Source organism: Pseudopipra pipra, chromosome 2 (genome assembly GCF_036250125.1).
Source record: "Pseudopipra pipra isolate bDixPip1 chromosome 2, bDixPip1.hap1, whole genome shotgun sequence".
Classification (NCBI taxonomy): Eukaryota; Metazoa; Chordata; class Aves; order Passeriformes; family Pipridae; genus Pseudopipra; species Pseudopipra pipra.
In genome coordinates this window covers 97,503,172-97,521,147 of record NC_087550.1, presented here as the reverse complement: position 1 = coordinate 97,521,147, position 17,976 = coordinate 97,503,172, and the positions used below count along the sequence as shown (strand labels likewise).

Below are 17,976 nucleotides of genomic sequence, written 5' to 3'. Positions count from 1 at the left end.
ACCATCAATTAACACTGGCAAGTTATTTATAATCTATCAAGGCAAAGCATTTTGCTCATTCTGATTGCTGTATCACAAAATAAATGGACTGATAAGATGATTACAAAGTGTACTCCATAAAGCAATGTTGGAGATTTTTGTTTAATTATTATTATTTTGGTAGATGTTAGAAAAATAAAAGACCTTGTAGTATATACAAGAGCTGAAGACATAAAGACTTGTCTGCTAAAAAGGGATGCTTAACATTTCCATTCCAGCATCTTTTTATCTTAGAATAATAGCGTGATTCAAAGCCAAGAAGGAAATGATTCAAGTTAAGCTTCAGTAATACTGATTTAAAGTAGAATACAATTCCAAACCGTGGTAGAAATGCTGCCCTCCTATTCCATAAAAAAAAGTTTTTAGTTTTTGTCTAACTGATACTGAATATAGGAATTGCTGTTCATGCTCAGATTCAGTGTCCATCTTATTCAGTACCGTCTCTGATGACAGCTAATACCAGAGGCTTAATAATCACCTTTTAGCTAGAGGGGGTTAATTTATCCACTTAAATTCAGTTACCCTCATATCAAGTAGTTGAAGGCTCTTTTATACAAAACCAAAACAGAACAAAGCTATAGTAACCCTTTCACAGTATTTGTGGGTTTTCTTGATACTGAGGTGTGCCTGGGACAATGAGTTCTGTAAATCTTTTGCATATGTTCCAATGTCAGATTTTTATATGTTATGAGTGAGAAAGATAAGAAGTAATTGATCTACCACTCAGTGTTTTAAGTACTGCTTGTCATATCTTTTTTTATTTTTTGCTCCATAAATAAAACTCTAAAAGAGTCTGTTCAGAACCTCGCCATCTGAAAGGGTTGTGTTTTAGATTTTTTGTGGGGGCTGGAGGGGGCGGTGGTGTGGTTGGTTTTGTTTTTTTTTCTTCTCATAAGTGTTCTGATTGCATTTCTTCAGACCCTTCCTACCAAAAACATGTTAATATAAAATAATGTCTGTGGCATGTAGTGTATAGTGTAATGTTCTAGAATATTCCAGATGAGACCACTTTATATATGTCTGTGAATATAAACAGTATATCCACCCAAGCTCTGAGTTTTCACTGAGCTGTCTACAGTGATGTCCAGTACTTAAACCAAACGTTAGAAAATGTAGATGTCATTTTTTTTTTTTCTAGCTAATGTGTACTGCCTACATTTCTTGACCATTTTATTTCATTTGACACTTGACTGCCCAGTAAACTACCTTGTCACTCCAAGGTTCTTAGAGATGTTATCCCAGATGACCTACATAATTTTGTGTCATTAGCAGATTTTACCAAGTATAGAGATAAAGATTATTAGTCAATACTTCCCTGAATAGAACCAGCATTATTTTAAAATAGATCTGCAACTATTTTCTAAAATACTGGCGCAGTAATGGAAATGGATTTGTTGTTAGTAACTCCTTCAATTCATAGTTCAGTTGCTTCAAGGCTTCAAGGTCTTGCTGACTACCAAAGACTAGTTGATGAGATTTCACCCATTACTGAAGTTATCTTGTGTTACAGAACATGTTTTCCTCCATTAGGAAATTGTCCTCTTTCTCTTGAACAGATACCTGGTCACAGTGATTCTGTTGATGTCTCCAGAACATATTATTGCATCCTGTAGCTCAGACTGGAGACATTAGAGGTTGCAGCCTAAAACAATTACAGACTCAAAATATTACTGATCCAAAAAAGTGCCGTGGGCAAAAAGCATAATGGTATGTAACATGTTCTACTGCTTTTCACTTTCAATAATGCAGTTATCCCAAAAGAATTACAACAGAACCTTTCATTTTGCGAAGAACAATCATGTATCTTAGGTAGAATGCATTTGCAGTTTTAAGATTAGGAATCATATATCATTTGAAGACTGATTTCAGTTGTGAGTTTTTATCATTCCAGGCTAAAAATTTTCATTGAGATTTTTTTTCCTTAAATTTCAGCAAAAAATTTTTGCAGTTATTTTAAGATGTTCATCAGAAGATAGTAATATTTGTAATTATAGTAATAACTAGTAATATGATCATAGGATAACTTCTATGAATAGTTATACTCTTTAGAGTAGGTGTTTGAAGTTTGGGAAGGTGGAACTCCTGCAGTCAGGTGTTCTAGAAGTCAGGAATAATGTTATAATTCTACCATACTGTGATGATTACTAGACCTGGGAATGCTCCCGAGATCCCTGATGTTTATGTGCCATTGCTGCTTAGTGTGGTCATCGTATTTATATTTAAGTACACATTAAACCAAGAGGGGGTAAAAAGCATCATATTCATGTATGCTGGGTCATAGGCATGGAACCTGCTCTGGACAACTGTTGGAGCAACTATGAAATATGTATAAACATCTAAGACTATAAGAAGTACAGACACAGCTTGTAGAAAGTAATCACTACGTATACACTGATTGGCATTTATTTAATGAACATTGTGGCTTATTAAACAAGATTCCAGGTTCCTACTTTAGATTACAAGCAAATATTGTCCCTCAGTTTTCCTCAGAGTTAAAGAGTTAAAGAGGTCATTCCTGATAGAATTAAAAAGCAAATCAGCCAGCTCTGCATTAGCTTTCAGCTGTGTTCCCTGCTGCCCTGGTCCAGCAAGAAACAAAAGCGATTTAAGCAAGACAAATTTCAGTTAATAGCTCAGCAATAAGAAAAGAAGGAAGAAGAGCATGTACCAGTGATTCCTGAAAGAGTGTATTTTTAAAGATACTGCTGAAGAGGGATGAAGAATGTAGGCATGAAGATTGTACAAGGCACGGAGGTCAGCATGATATAAGACATACAGCTGAAAGTGGGAGAAGGAGATAAAGAATGCAATTAAGTCAAAGGATAGAAGATGTCTAGGGAGTAGAGGGAAATAAAAGCAAGACATGCAGTAATTGTGGGTAAGATAATATAGGGCCTTGAAGGTGAAAATGAAAACTTGAATTTGTGACTGCATTAAGTAATCTATATAGCTTTGTTATAAATTATAAAGAGTTAATAGTGTGCAGTAGCCCATTTGTCCTCATGGCTTTCTCAAGCATTTTTTAGGGACTGTAGATGAAGAATGAGGAAACTACGTAAGTTAATGATCTATATACTGAAATAGTAAAAGCATTTACTTTTTTTGAGGCTAAGCATTCTGTCTCAAGAGGATTGGTAGATGATGTGACAGGGCTAACATTATAGCAGAAACTCTTTGAACATTTAGGATGCTACATGTCTAAATTTAAAATCTCACAAAGATAGTGGAAAGGAGTCAGCTGCAAATGTACTCTTTGGCATGTCTCAAAGTAAAGAGGTTTTCTTTAGAAACACTGATGTCAGAGTTTCATCTTCTAGTATTGCATTAACTAGTAATTCTAAAGTGTTTGGACAATTTATTGCTGTCCCTTTCTCCTGTCACTTGATTTTTTTTTTCTTATCATCTTAGCAATCAGTTGAAGAGCAAGTATGCTTGAAGGATGATTGTTGACTTTGAGTGGGCTGGTGTAAGACTGTTTTACTGATGTCTTCCTATTTACAGCTCCTCTTTACAGCTGTGATGTTAGTAAATGACAGCCTTAATTTTCTTTAAGATGATTAATATTTAGTGAAGTAACTTTCTTGTTTCTCTGATTTTGTTTTAATAATACAGTGTTAATGAAGGGTGAATTAAATGTTCCATAAGTCAATTATTCAGAAAAGGCCTTCAGTGTAGTTTCTCTCAGAAATTTTGAAATGCAAATAGTCTTTGCAGGAACAATTCAGTCTCATCAGCTTTCACACCATTTTTAAAAATCTGTGAATTGAGTTCTTAGCTTCTCTTTCTGAGTTGAGTATGTGATCTGGCTTTGTGTGAAGTGATTACTTGTAAGAGCTTCAGGCCCAATGTCAGTCCAAGGATGAAGAAATCCATCACAGAATGCTGTATTTTAATAAAAGGATTTCAGTTACTCGGCAGTATGAAGACATAATAATGCTTGTGACATGCTGTGGTGTATTGCTTTAGGATCAGACTGAACACTGGAATAATAGCAGCATCAAGAAGAAAGAAAAAATAGGATGTCTGATTTGAGCATCGCTTTTCCTTCTATTGATTCTATATTTAGCGTAGTGTATGGCATGTCAGGCTCTAGTTATAAAGACCTGTGAAAGAAACTACTTGGATTCCTGGTCTTGCATGCTAGGAATCAAGCAGCATGTGATTCATAAACTTGCATAGAATTGGATAGATCCTAAGGAAGATCCACTACAGGATGCAGATAGTTGTGTTGTGTGATAAAAGCTTGTCTGCAACCCATGAAAGAGATGAGAGAGGTGACAGCAGGTGGAGGATCCCAAATCACACCCTGCCTGACTGCTCCCACACCTACCACAGAAGCCATCATCCCATCAGAGGCACTTCTCCATAAGGCCAGGGCAGCACAGAGTCCAGAAAGCAGACAGAAGCCCAGATTAAGGACCCAGAAGGAGGGACACCCTCCCAGTGCTATCCAGGGAGAACCATCAAGGTCAATAACCCAGCCCTGAGACCCATCAAGGTGAATCAACCTTGGATCCCATTTTGGACTGAGGGGAGATGCTGCCGAAGACATGGCACACAGTATGGGATGCAGAGGAAGAGGACTTGGGATTTGGTCAAGATTTATTACAGGGAAGCAGAGTGATAAGAGGTTAAAAAATGCTGGATGTGTAAGACACATTTGTCTGGCCACGTCCAGCTCCTTACCAGTGCAGTGTGTCCTATAATGCCAAATTCCACTTCTAACTCTTTTGCTGGCTGAAGGGCATCTGTTCTGTGAGTCTGTGTGTGTGTGTGGCCAGCAGCTGGGGCCAGACCCCAGGCAGAGGCTCATGTGTCTGTGGTGCCAGTGGCTGGAGGGAGCAAGGGTCTGGGTGCTGGCAACCGGGCAAAACCCAGTGCCAGCTCCCAGCATGGGACTACAGGTCGCAGGGGCCTAGCCCACAAGTCTGCAGTGCCAGTGGATGACTGAGTGAAAGCAAGTGTGTGAGCACTAGTTAACAGGCAGCTGAACAACCCTGTGGGTCCACGGGAATGCTGAGTATAACGGTGTTGATCTGTGTGGCTAGCCATGCATATATAGACATATATATATATATATATTTGTGTATGTGTTTGTGTGCGTGTGCCTGCTGGGGGATATGAACTCAGCCTTGCTACTGTTTGGACCAGGGGCATGAAGCTGTGGCTGCCTCCCCTCTCCAGGCTGCTAGATGAGGCTCTATCCCAGTATTGTGACCCCCTTCAATTAAAACTGTTTCTCATTTCTGTTCCCCTATTTGATTTTGTTTGATGTAAGTTACTGGTGCCAAATATTTTTTTTGAGTTGAGATAGCCACTGTAAAAGTTTATATTAATTTCTAGCTTTATGCTTTTTATATATTTGTGTAAATAAGTTCATAAATAGTTCTTTCTTGTTCATTTAAAATTTCTCTTACTTCCATGCCTTCTTTCTTGCTTCAAGAGGAAGAAAAGGGGACAGATTGTTTAAGGAGAATCTGGATTTTCTGTTTACAGAGCAATAAGTGTTCCGAAATGAACTGCAGTTGTATATGTTGTAAAATTGCTGTTGTTTGACAGGTTAATAAATCTCAGTTGAAAGTCTGAATGACTAGAGATATTAAAAGCTTGTGTTGCCTGACAAAACCAAACAAACCAGCCACCCTTTTGCATTTCTTTATAAATACAGTGAAGGGTTCAATACTGTTTCAGTTGATCATGGCTCTCATTTTATTTGCAAACCCTTTGTCTATGTATCTTCCACAGAGTTTGTTGTTTTGGCCTTTTTGGAGTGGTTTTTGTTTGTTTGTTTATTTTTGGTATGTAAATCATAAACCAAAATCACCTCAATTGGCAAATGTTAAAAATGCTGTGGTTCTTCAACAGGTGCACATGTTCGTGGTGCAGACAATAAAATGCTAAACCTTCTGTTGACTTTTGCAAGTATCAGTAAGCTTATGAATTTTAAAGAGCTTAAATCTGTGTTTTCAAACCTGTGTTGATCTTGTGGGTTCATCTGTTATGTCACTTTCATGCACAGACTTGTGACACAAATCTACCCTATATTTAACCTGCAGTGAGGATCCTTTCAGCTACTGGATTTAGGTACTCAGCTGGCTCTGGATCCCAGTCTGCCTGGTTATTGGAGTCAACCCCCAAGGTCACAGCCCCACTCTAGCCCTTGGAGCAGATCCTTCTCCCTTCATATCCCTCCTCTTATCCACACCCATGCGGTGCACACACAGACAGGTCTCACAGACAGCCTCAGATGCCATGGTCTGTACAGCAGCTGGCCAAGGCTGCCCTTTGGCTAGCCTGTTGTTCCAAGAGCCAGTGCTGACTGTGTTGTTGCCCATAGGGACATGCCTGGCTTCCAGGACACTTCTCCTGCTTACCAGCTAGTCCAGCATGCTCTTTGCTAGCCCTCACACCCTCGCTTGCACATCCACCATCACTGCAGGTCCTGCACTGTGGGCACGTGGGTCCCCTGATCCCACAGGAGGACTGACACTGAGACCTCCATTCACATGTACATGCACAGTAGTAAGCCCTTGCCTAGGAAAACTATCAGAAAAGGAGTTTAATTAGAGGAGACAGGACAGGCTGTGCAGACTAGTGTAGGAATGGCAAGGCACAGAAATAGATGGTCCCCCCTCACAACTCACCAGCCCCTTCTGTCCCATGTTCCCATGGAGTGCCATGACCCATGGAGCCTCTCCTGCTGGCATGTCTGTGTGGGTCTGGCCTTGTGGCACCAGGGTCCTCACAGGGCTGCTGGGGCTCCTCCTGCCCCCTCAGCCATCACAGGCATGAGCTTCTAGAAGGCTGATGACTGCTGTGGTGGGTCTGGGAGCAGATCCCCCACCCGTCCTTGCTGCTCCTGCTTTTTTCCTTCCTGTATGCAAAGATTAGCAGTTTTATCACATAAACTAACTTGTGTGTGCATATACTTATGTATTTCTAGATATGAAAATGTACAGATCCCTCTCTGTAGAAACTTGGCAATTTTAACTGCTACATTCCATACATGCTCTTTGTTCTTAGTGGTATTATGCTCTTTCATAACCACAGAATATTTGGAAGGAAGGATTCTTGTTAAGATCTGTCTACCTAAGCTGTGTTCCTTTTCTTCAACGAGGGTAGTTAGGAAGGCACCCACAGCAGGGAGAAAAACTTTTTTAGTTGACAGGGAAGTAGGAAAACATGAACTAGAGAACCTTGGCTGGCAGCAGCACCGCCACTGCTAAGCACGAGAATATCTGATCCAGAAAAGCATTTTAAGTGTTATAAGCAACATCTTTTCATCAAGATGCAAGGTGCTAGTTATCTCTCTGAACGAGCTCAAAACGACAATGGTCGCTTGATTTTGTAAGATTTTCTTCCTGTTTCTTTTGGTAACAAAGTTAAAACTTCATCTAGTTGAGCTTATAGTAACAGTAGTTCTAGAAAGTAATTGTATCTTTTCTGTTTTAACCAGTGGTATTCCATAGAACTATCTGTTAAATTGCTACTTCCATCATCTGTTTTCTATGGCTTTAAAAGTATTGAAATGTTTTTTCTACAGATGCGGGGTCAATGGAGAAAAGAGAAGTTTTAGTGTCTGTTCTTACACTGTTCTCCTTGCTAAGACTAGAATTTACAAACCTTTGAAGACTATGAAACAGCAGTTTTTAGCCACAGATTTGCAGACCCAGAACATAAATCCCCAAGACAATCTTTATGTGTGGATGAGATTTTCAGTCCTCAATCTTTAGACATGTTTGCTATTTGATTTATGTTTATTTAATAATGAATCCTACCTGTATCTCACTAGAAGCAGTTGGAATCAATTAGCAAAGACTTGAAATATAACAGAAAGCACTACAACTTCTAAAAAATAAAACAGGAGAAAAAAAAAACACCTGAGATATTTCCCATGTCATAAATCATGGGCTTTGAAATTCTCTTTTGCTTCTCATCTGACAGCCTGTCCTCCTTTATTTTTTGTAGTCACAGCGTATTTTACCTGGTAGCCAGAACATATCATTCAAAGGATTGTGTGGCAGTGATACTTTGTCACCTTGACACACCTGCTGCAGTCTGGTTTCCCTAGGGAATCCTTATACACTGTCTGGGTGCTAAAGCTTCCAAGTTATCAGCAAAATGCTGCTCACAGCACTCAGCTGCTTGTCAATTTATCCAGATTCTTGGCAATACCTTGGCATCTATTTCTTAATTGATTGTGTTGCCATATTAGAGGTGGTTTCTTTCAGGTCATGTATTGTGATGCTTAGAGCAATGTAAAATCATTCTTTCCAGTATGCCATGGTAGTCTTACTAATATATATACAGATAATTTGTTTTTAAAAGGAAGAAAAAAGAGGGGTGGACTGTGCTTCTACAGGGACAACTTAGTTTTGTTCTTCAAATAAGTGTGTGTTATAAGCACATTAACTCTCATTCAGGTGCTTCTCTGTAATTTGACTGCAAACATTTGTAGAGAAGGCAATTTGTCTTTGATGTAACTGCGAAGAAATGTGTTTATGTCAGTATTGGGGTGACTTGAGACACTTCCTAATGGAGTGTTTTATATTCTCATCATAGGCTTTCTAATGGTCACTTAGCAATATGTTTTGTCAGTATTTTTTGCACATTTATTATTCAGACCTTTAAATTTATAAGTTTCATTACAGTACCATCTCTCTCTGCACCAGTGAGTGTGGCTGCACACTTTTGAACTGGAAAGAAAAGCAAATTGATTTCCTTTGCTCAGAAAAGAAGGTAATTACAATGGCTGGTGGACACCAAGTTGACCATGAACCAGCAATGTGCCGTTGCAGCAAAGGCAGCTGATGAAGAGGAGTGTTGCCAGCAGCAGATCAAGGGAGTCGATCCTGCCCCTCTGCTCAGCACTGGTGAGCCCATACCTGGAAAATGCTGTGTCCAGTTCTGAGTTCCCCAGCACAAGAAACTTTGAAGTTTCTTTGAAAAACTGAGTACCCAGAAGAAGTTACTCATGACAGAAATTGCGTGCCAAGTGTAGTGTGTAGTTGCTGATACTATGGCTGGTATTCCCAAACTAATGTTACTGTGTTACTTACTAATCTCATATATATCTTAAATTGAATAAGCCTTAAGCCACAGAGAGAGAGACTATCTGTACAGAGACTACAGATAGACCATGTATTTGTCTGCATGATACATACGCAGAGTTAAATAAGCATTTTTTTTTAAATTTTGTTCATTGTTTACTCTGAAGCATTCGTTTATATCTTACACCTCTTATTTCTTTCATGGAAAATAAGGGCATACTCTTCCTGTAAGCATGCCTGAGTCAAAGTAGGAACTGAGAGCCTTTGGTTGGAGTGACTTTTAGCATTCTTTTATCTAGCAGAGCTGTTCTAATAGAAAAATAGGCACACCTTGATAACTCTGGGTCATCAATGCATTTAAAAAAGTGTTTCTACGCAGTACTTTAAATAACTAAATGATAGTATTAGGGGAATTGTGACAGAAGCATGTTGAAATATATTGCAACAGGCGATTAACACTTAAATAACTTTCTACATGGGAATTTTAAGAGTGTAATATTTTTCTTATTTATAGAAATATCTGGGCTGGGAGTTTACAGTGGAAATAAATTTTATAGAGGTGCAGTCTGTTTTAATGATTGATTCATATAAAGCTGCTCGATATTCACTGGCTTTCCATCTTGCTGTTTTCATAGGTTGAAATACCAGTGTAATTAGTGCTTCCCTAAAATAAACAAAGCAAGCTGATAAAAAAAAGCTAGAGATTATTGTGAAAAAGACGATTTCTCTACTGGAACTCTTAAAAAAAATACATATTCCTTTTTTTTTAAACTTTCCTCTTACTCTTAATATTCTTTTTTTTTTTTTAACCAATAATAATTGTATTGATATAGTAGAACTTGCTATACACTTAATCCCTCATTCAGGGTTAGGAGAATGTTGTCTATTGAATTTATTATTTCTCATAATAATTAGTTCAAAAGGGGTATATTATACATAGTATATGTAGGAATATGGTTTTTATTATTAATGCTTTTACTTTTGGTGGTAGATATCACGTCCTTTAGAAATAGTTTATTTAGCACACAGAAATGTTTTCTCAGCTAGAGAAAATTATGTAAGAAGTTTTGAGTTCTGAGCTCTGTTTGCTTGCACAGTCAAAGCAGCTTTGCTAAATAAGAGGCTGAGAAATCATCTTTTGAAATCATGAGGGCAGTTACCTAAATAGATCTGATTATCGATGTAATGAGGCATTTCATTTCAGATGTGATATTTTTAGATTGTGGTTGCAAAAATAAATTATGGAATAGTGACATAACCTCATGTCCACAGGTGGGCTTGTGTTGAAAGAGCAGGTTCTGCAAAACTGGGCACAGACATTTTGTGGTTTTGCACATACAGTCAGCTTTCAGCATGCCAGGGAGAAGACTGTAGTTTGAAGGGACGAACCCCTATGATTCAAATACTGCCTAAAAGGATGATTTATATTTCTCTTAACTTTAGAAGCTAATATTTTTTCCAACTTAGTTTTGTACATTGTCCATTTTCCTCTTAGAAAATCTATAGTGAGAAGAGAGAATTGCCATTTTTAATATAAGTATTTTTTTTCTGTAGTTGAAAAATGTAAAAAATTATTATTAGAATGTTGTTAGTGTTTTGTTTGTTGTCCTTCAAGGTGCTAGTTTCTGGCTTCTTGCTTGGTGTTTTATGCAAATAATCTTAAATATTCTCTGTGATAACTTTCAGCTTTGAATTTTGAAAGAAAGCCTTTTTTCTTCTTGATCATGAAGAGTTAAAGAATAACACAGCTACATCTCACCAAGTCACTCCAGACCAGTGAAACTGTGTTGTGTACAGTTCAATGAGAAGCTTGTAGTGAATAAAAAAAAAAAAAAAAGAAAAAAAAAAAAAGGCATTTTCTGTGATGTTTTTGCACTCCCAGTGAAAACCTGTTTAAAGGTGAATGCCTCTTCTCATCCTTTCTTTCTTTACTGAAGAAGTTAGGAAATGACTTTATGTCTGAAGCATATGTAGATTGTTATTAACAGTTCTATCAAAAATTATATAATGATTAAGTGATGTTTCCATCAGATTAAGGTAAATTTCAGTATGCAGGCTGATCTTTCTGTGTGGGAAAATAACACTGGTCAAGGAGACAGTATAGAGCAAAACCAAACTATTGCCAAAATAAATTGAAAAAAATTAGATTGTTCTGTGAGAATCAGGTGTCTTCTGCAGAACGAGATGAGTCTACTATAGGCCAGTGGTGGTGTCCAGTTACACAAAACAAACAGGCAGGGTACCTGCCTGCTGCACTGCACCTGCGGGTTTGCCATGAGGCAAAAAGTTCATTGCTTTTATTCAGGACATACTTATGGTACCTACTTCCAGTTTCAGTTTGAGACTTAGAATTTGGGTACATCAAAACAGTTCCTCCTTTGGATGTACTTGGTTCATATCTCTGATGTGTTTGCTCAGGAGATGGGGCCAGCCTCTTCTCCACGGTGAAGAGTGATCGTGCAGTAGGCAACAGGCACAAGCTGGAACACCAGAAACTCCTCCTAGATTCTTGGAAAACCATTTTCATCATAGGGGTGGTGAAATATGGGAACAGGTTGCCCAGGAGGTATGTGGAATCTGCATACTTCAAGACACTCAAAGCTAACCTGATGAAGGACTTAAGCAGCCTGCTTTGGCTGGACCAGCGTTGGATAGGGATGTTTCCAAAGGGCCTCCAGAGATCCCTGTTAGTGTATATTGTCCTGTGGTTCTGAGCTCTGTGTGCAAGGTGCATTGCTAGAATGTGTTGTGTATTACATGTCAAGGAAGTCTGGCTTTGGTAAAGATACTTCTGTGTGGAAAGGAAGGCAGTTCAAATTATTTCATTGCACAGAATTCCTTTTTACACCACTTTTAGGGATAACTGGCATAAACCCCCAGCACGTTAAGCAGTATGAGTAGCCTCAGTAGAGAACATCTTGAGTATTTGCCTTGTGTTCTCCGTAATAGAACAATACCCTTCTATGGCTAATCCAAGCTGCAGTTGATTGAGTTAGATTTCTGCTGCTGGGATAATTGGACACTGTTTCAGAAATGCCTGGGAATTTCTTGAGGCCTGTAACACAAGTTGCCATACAAAGTTCCCAGTGTGCTGTCCTCTAAACACATAGTGCTCTGTGAAAAGAGTGCTCCAGCCATCCGGAATGATCAGAGTAACCCCGCATGTAAATGTGACCTTCTCCCTGCCTCACAGAGCCGCTGTGTCTGGGGCCAACCGTCACTCACAGAAGCACTTTATTTCACTTGATCGAGTCTTGAAAACAAGCAAGAAATTTGAAATTTCTTCTCCTTCTTCCCCATCAAAACCATTTTACTCCTTCTGGCCTTCCTTAAGATAATGTTCTGTGAACTGGTTTGTGAGAGAGGAGCTGCTGGTGTGGGCTGAAATGTAAAGTGTCATTTCTGCAAGAGCTAGAAATGCAGAGTGATCTAATTATGTGCAGATATAACAAACTTCCTTTTCTTAAATTATGCTAATTATTTTTTGGTTTATAAGTTTTATAGTAAATAATTTGATTCTTATATTGGTCTGCAACATACTCCTAGTAGCTAGTTATTAAAAATCTGAATTAAAAAGCATGTGTGCATATAATTTCCAAACAGTTCTTAATATGAATCATTAACTCATAAAGAATGGTGGGTGATAGTTAGTATTCTGGATACACTGGTGCTTAATTCATTTGATTTTAAGTTTCTAGCTTGTTTGTTCTTTTTTTATAGCATTTAAAAACATCTTGGCTTACTCCTCATTTTCCCTAATGGAACTAAGTCATAGGGCTGTAAGCTGCATGACTTCCTTAACAGCATATTTAATATGATTCTGTTATCCCTGGCTAGTCAAATTGGCATATGTCCTTAAAATAAAATTAGGTGTAATTCATTATTGTATTCATTACTGAGATTTTTCCCAACTACTTCTGAAAGGAATGTAAGTCCAAAGATTAGGAGAGAAGCATTAATCAAGTTATTTCATTATTGTTTTTTGTTAATTCATCAGAGAATTAACACAGTAGGAGACCAAAATTGAAAATATTGCAGCTGCTTAAAGTGGATTTATTCAATTATGTGTAAGTAACTCTAGTGGTAAATGGGTCACGTTTCCTCTCTCTTTTTGTGAATTTCCACTGCCTCGCATAAATGACAAACAGCATCTTTTCAGCATCTCAACATTTTGTATGGGATATATATGGGTCTGTGTAGTATTCTGAATTACATTATGGTTCTTGAAAATTTCTGGGTCACTCACACTACTGACACAGTTGGTCAGTAATGAATTATTTTGGAAATCTGAAAAAAATTGAGCAAGGGAAAAAAGGTAAAAACTGTTGAACAAAACACAAACCATGACGGCAGTAATGGTATCTTTCAGAGTGATAATTTATTTCTTAGATAATAATTAGTTTTGAATTTCGACCACAGAGTATGGGCTAGTTTTTCACAAAGAGAAGAGTAAAAATACTTCTGGCAGTGAAAAGTCAACAAATTATTTATAGAAATGAAAGTCCTGGGCACCTTCTGGTTAACGGAAATTAACAGTGTCATTCTGAAATCCATGTGATTGGCTGTACTTGGTGAATTTCTTTCTGCAGCCTGTTTTGGGGCTTTTTTAAGTGATATTATGGAATTTGACCTAGTCCTTATGGAAGACTGCATTGTGCATGTATAAGTAAAGTAATGTATAAGGTTACCAAATGTTTCTAGAGTGCAAACTTTACAAATAACCCATAATGCTTTTGAGCTGTGGGTTTCATCATGAAGGGGAAGAAGATCAGTGATAAATAAAGAAGTTACAGAGTATAATATGCAATCCATAAGAAACCTCAAACATGTCACATTATGATACCAAATGTTTCTGTGTCATTTGAGGACAGATGATAAAATATTTCTCTTTGTTCTTTCTTTATAGAGCAATAGATGGTAGTGTTTAATTTGGAGATGAGTTCCGTGTGTATAAATTATGGCATCTTTATTTATCATCATATTATTTCATCCTTCATTCTGTTTTAGAGCTGCTATAGTGCTGTCATATGTGGTCAAGGATATTTGTTTGATAAGCAATCCCTATGCATATATATATATATATGTTATCTTCACAGGTTTTCCAAAATCTTAATTTCAAAACTCATTTTAATGTTTTGTCCTTCCAGGCTTCTTGGCTATCACTTACAGCAATAACATTTATGGATATCCCTGTTAGTAACACAAATATTCCATCTAGACATTTGCAGTATATAGATTAGAGAGTGCCTGCTGTACATACCAAAAACCTAACTAAAACTCTTCTTATATTCTTAAATTTCATGCAGGAAAATGAGGTAATGAGATGCTGCAGTGATCTTATTATTTCTTCCTTTCGTTAAGTGAATAATTTTTCTTTTTTCTAGATTGATAGAGTGAAATATAAATTAATATACTTTACTGCTTTACTTTTTTAAGCATTTAGTTCATTTCAAAGTGAGAACTGTCCTATATTGGTATGACCTTTTGAGAGATCTCATAGCAGTAATATTGATCAGTGACACAAGTTTTGGCAATAATGCAGAGAAGCAGCCAGAATCTCAGCTGAAGTCTGTATAAATCTCATCTGTCTCTCTGTTGGAGTGATGCTGATGTTGCAATACTTATGCAAAATGGGAAAGAACTTGGCTGCTTTCATGTCTCTAAATTTGGTGTGTGGGTGGGCCAGGACAGTGAAGAGTTTATAACATCTCTATGTATTAATAAATCCATTTTGTGTGTGAACTTCTGTAAACCTTTCGTTATGCATCAGAAATGCTGCTGTGCTACTGACAATAAGTGTCAGTAGCAAGAAAGACTCCAGGAAGACCTAATACACTTATTTCCTGTAACATTCAAGCCACTGTAATTATGGGTCGTTTGCCTAGCTTCTTTGGTAATTAAGAGTTTTAATTGTTTCTAGTTCCAGGGAATTAGTTAAGCTTTTCATTATGCATGTTGCCTTCTATAATCATCGGTTCCTCTCCTATGGTAAGCTTAGTGACATCATGGAAGTCAATTAGGTCTCTCAAGGCAGAGCAGTGAAGTACATTCCTTTGTATGGGCTAGATCAGAAAAGGTTTCAGAACGGCCTTGGTAATGCTCTTCTGTGCAACATTTAAGCTTACTTTTCAAAAAGCTAAGCCTGTCAGAATTTCATTTACTGTCATCAGAGTGCTTAAGGTCATGAACTAAGGTATTGTTAAGAACAAAACCTATAGGCAGAACCATGCTTTCTTTCTAAAAGCAATCGTACCAAACTTTCCACAATCAGCTGGTTACATACTTGCAGTTAGTAATAGTGATAATGGTCTATATTTGAAAATACCACATTGTTAAAACTGGAATGCTGTGACTTTATGAAGGAAATGAGCACAAAAGAGATTGCTGTGATTCCTTTGGCTCACTAAAAATCATTAATTAAGTTTTACTTTATTACATGCAAGGTAGAAAGCACATCTTACTTTTCTCTTGACAGACTCCAAGTGATGACACGTTGAAAGGCAAGAATCAATATTTTAAAAAGAAAAGAAATCAAAGGAAAGGGTTCTTCATTCCTTTTTCCTCTTCCACAGGCTCTGATAGATGGGTATATATAGGGCAGACAGTTAATACATCTGGCAAAAATGTTTTCTTTGAACATAACGAAGTTTTTGCAAATTGCAACTTGAATCTCTTTTAGCACAGCCAGAACAGACAAACATTATGCATCCCTTACTTTGTGCATTGAAATAATTGTATGTTGGAGAAGTTAAGCGATGCAGTATGCTCTTGTATGTTCATAGGATCATAGAATATCCAGAGTTGGAAGGAACCCACAAGGATCATCAAAGTCTAACTCCTGAGTCGGCACAGGACAGCCCCAGGAATCACATAATGTTCCTGAGAGCACTGTCCAAATGCTGTAAGGCTTGGTGCCATGACCACTTCCCTGGGGAGCCTGTTCCAGTGCCCAACCACCCTCTGGATGAAGAACCTTTTTCTAATATCCAACCTAAACCGCCCCTGACACAACTTTGGGCCATTCCCTCGGGTCCTGTCACTGGTCACCACAGAGAAGAGATCAGTGCCAGCACTTCCTTGCATGAGGAAGCTGTAGACTGCTATGAGATCTCCCCTCGGTCCCCTCTTCTCTGTGGTAGGGCAGAGTTGCACTGCCTTATGATTACTAAATGTGGGGAAAATTGCCCTAACCATCCCAACACCTGTTTTCAATTACTGAAATTACTTGTGGCAGTGATTTTGGCATTAGTAGCAGTAGCAGTGCTAATAATATTGATAATAAATGCAATATGAATTGCAGAGACCATGTGTCTGACAGTATAGGTCATAATTTTTTGGATTGATGAATGCCAAAAGCTGCTTTGGATTGTCCATAACCAAAAATTCAAACTGAATACTATGTAATGGCAAGAAGAGATGCTTCATTATATAAATTCTGGAATGAACTCCAGAAGTATTATCTTTTATTTTATAAAATTTCAGAACATATGATTTTAATATATTTATCTTATATATTTATTATTCAATATTCTGAATTTAAAATACAAAATCTACATAAATAATGTATGATTATTTTTAAAAACTTTGCTTCCAAACTGCAATCTTTAATGATTGTGACTGTTGTGAGGCATGGAACTTCTGCCTGACTAAACTATCTCTTCTCTAAATCTAACCTTGCAATCTAATTGCTGATTTTCTTTCTCATCATTGCTTTGAAAGAATTAAGCAAATAGAGCATGTCTTTGACAGCACTCCTCTGAAAAGTGATTTTTGTCTTACTCTCCACTCATCCAAAGTCCTACTATTGACCTAGGTAGTGGCCTTCCCCATCTTGTGTATGTAGGAAATGCCACACCTGTAAGTGAAACCACTGCTTTTGCCATTTTGTAAAGTTGGTTTGGAAAAGTTAAATTGCCTGCTTATAAAGGTATTTAAGCAGTTGCTTAACTTTAAGCTTCTGATTAAACTCATCCCTATAAAAAACAAAGCACTTAGGAACATCTGGATAACAAGTTTCTGGGATTTAAGTATGTCTATTGATGTTTTTTGAATTTAAATTAATTAAAGGTTAATTACCGTGCAGATGTTTGAATTGAGACATTTGCCCTTGTTCTGATTAGGAGTGTCTAACCTAGTAATGGAATTCAGTTTTTCTACTAAGTTTCATTTGGGATCATTCTCTCTTTTAAAACAAACTATTTAAAGTTCATAGTAACATTATTCTTTATTTTTTTCCCCTGACCTCCTTGCTTCTCAGTGTCTTGTGTTTGAAGATGCACCACTTGGAGTCAAAGGAGCCCTGGCAGCAGGAATGCAAGTGGTTATGATTCCAGATGAAAATTTAAATCCAGATCTTAAAAAGGAGGCAACACTGCTGCTGAAGTCCATGGAAGATTTCAAACCAGAACTGTTTGGTTTACCAGCATATGATTAATGCCTATGAACATCCACTTGACTGGAGATGGATTAAAAGTGAAATGAAATTTTATTTTGGTTTTGTGATTGTTTTTCATCTTTTACTCTCTTCGTCAAAACTAGAGCACAAAAATCCCATTAACACCAAGTATTCTGCACAGTACCTTTAGCAAATTGTCTGGAACGTTTATTATTTGTCCTCTTGATAAATGCTAAATTAAAGGAGCATCTCCCTGTGAAGTGAGTCCAGTCTTGTTCTCTGCACACCGTAATGCTTTCTGGGAATATTATGAAACTATTTAGGCAATTTATTGTAATTGCGTTGGAAGCTTCTGGTTCTGTTTCCACTTGAATGACTTACTGTTTAGATCTTAACCAGAAATCTGTTCTAGATTGGCTTTTATCCCATTACCTTGTTTTTGATAGTTATTGCTATCAACATGTTTATCCATTTCCTCATCCTGTACTTGTC

The 17,976-nt window shown here is 37.5% G+C and overlaps 1 protein-coding gene across 4 annotated transcripts in view; it reads left to right on the top strand.

Moving 5' to 3' along the window:
- Positions 1-17,744, top strand: part of PUDP (pseudouridine 5'-phosphatase) — a 61,860-nt gene extending 44,116 nt beyond the window's left edge. For 3 of the 4 annotated variants that reach the window (XM_064646561.1, XM_064646557.1, XM_064646560.1), the window contains exon 4: positions 17,347-17,744. In XM_064646561.1, coding sequence (XP_064502631.1) covers positions 17,347-17,523 — 177 coding nt within the window. In that variant the 3' untranslated portion in view covers positions 17,524-17,744. The other variant, XM_064646558.1, reaches the window with a different exon arrangement.
- The last annotated feature ends 232 nt before the right edge of the window (positions 17,745-17,976 follow it).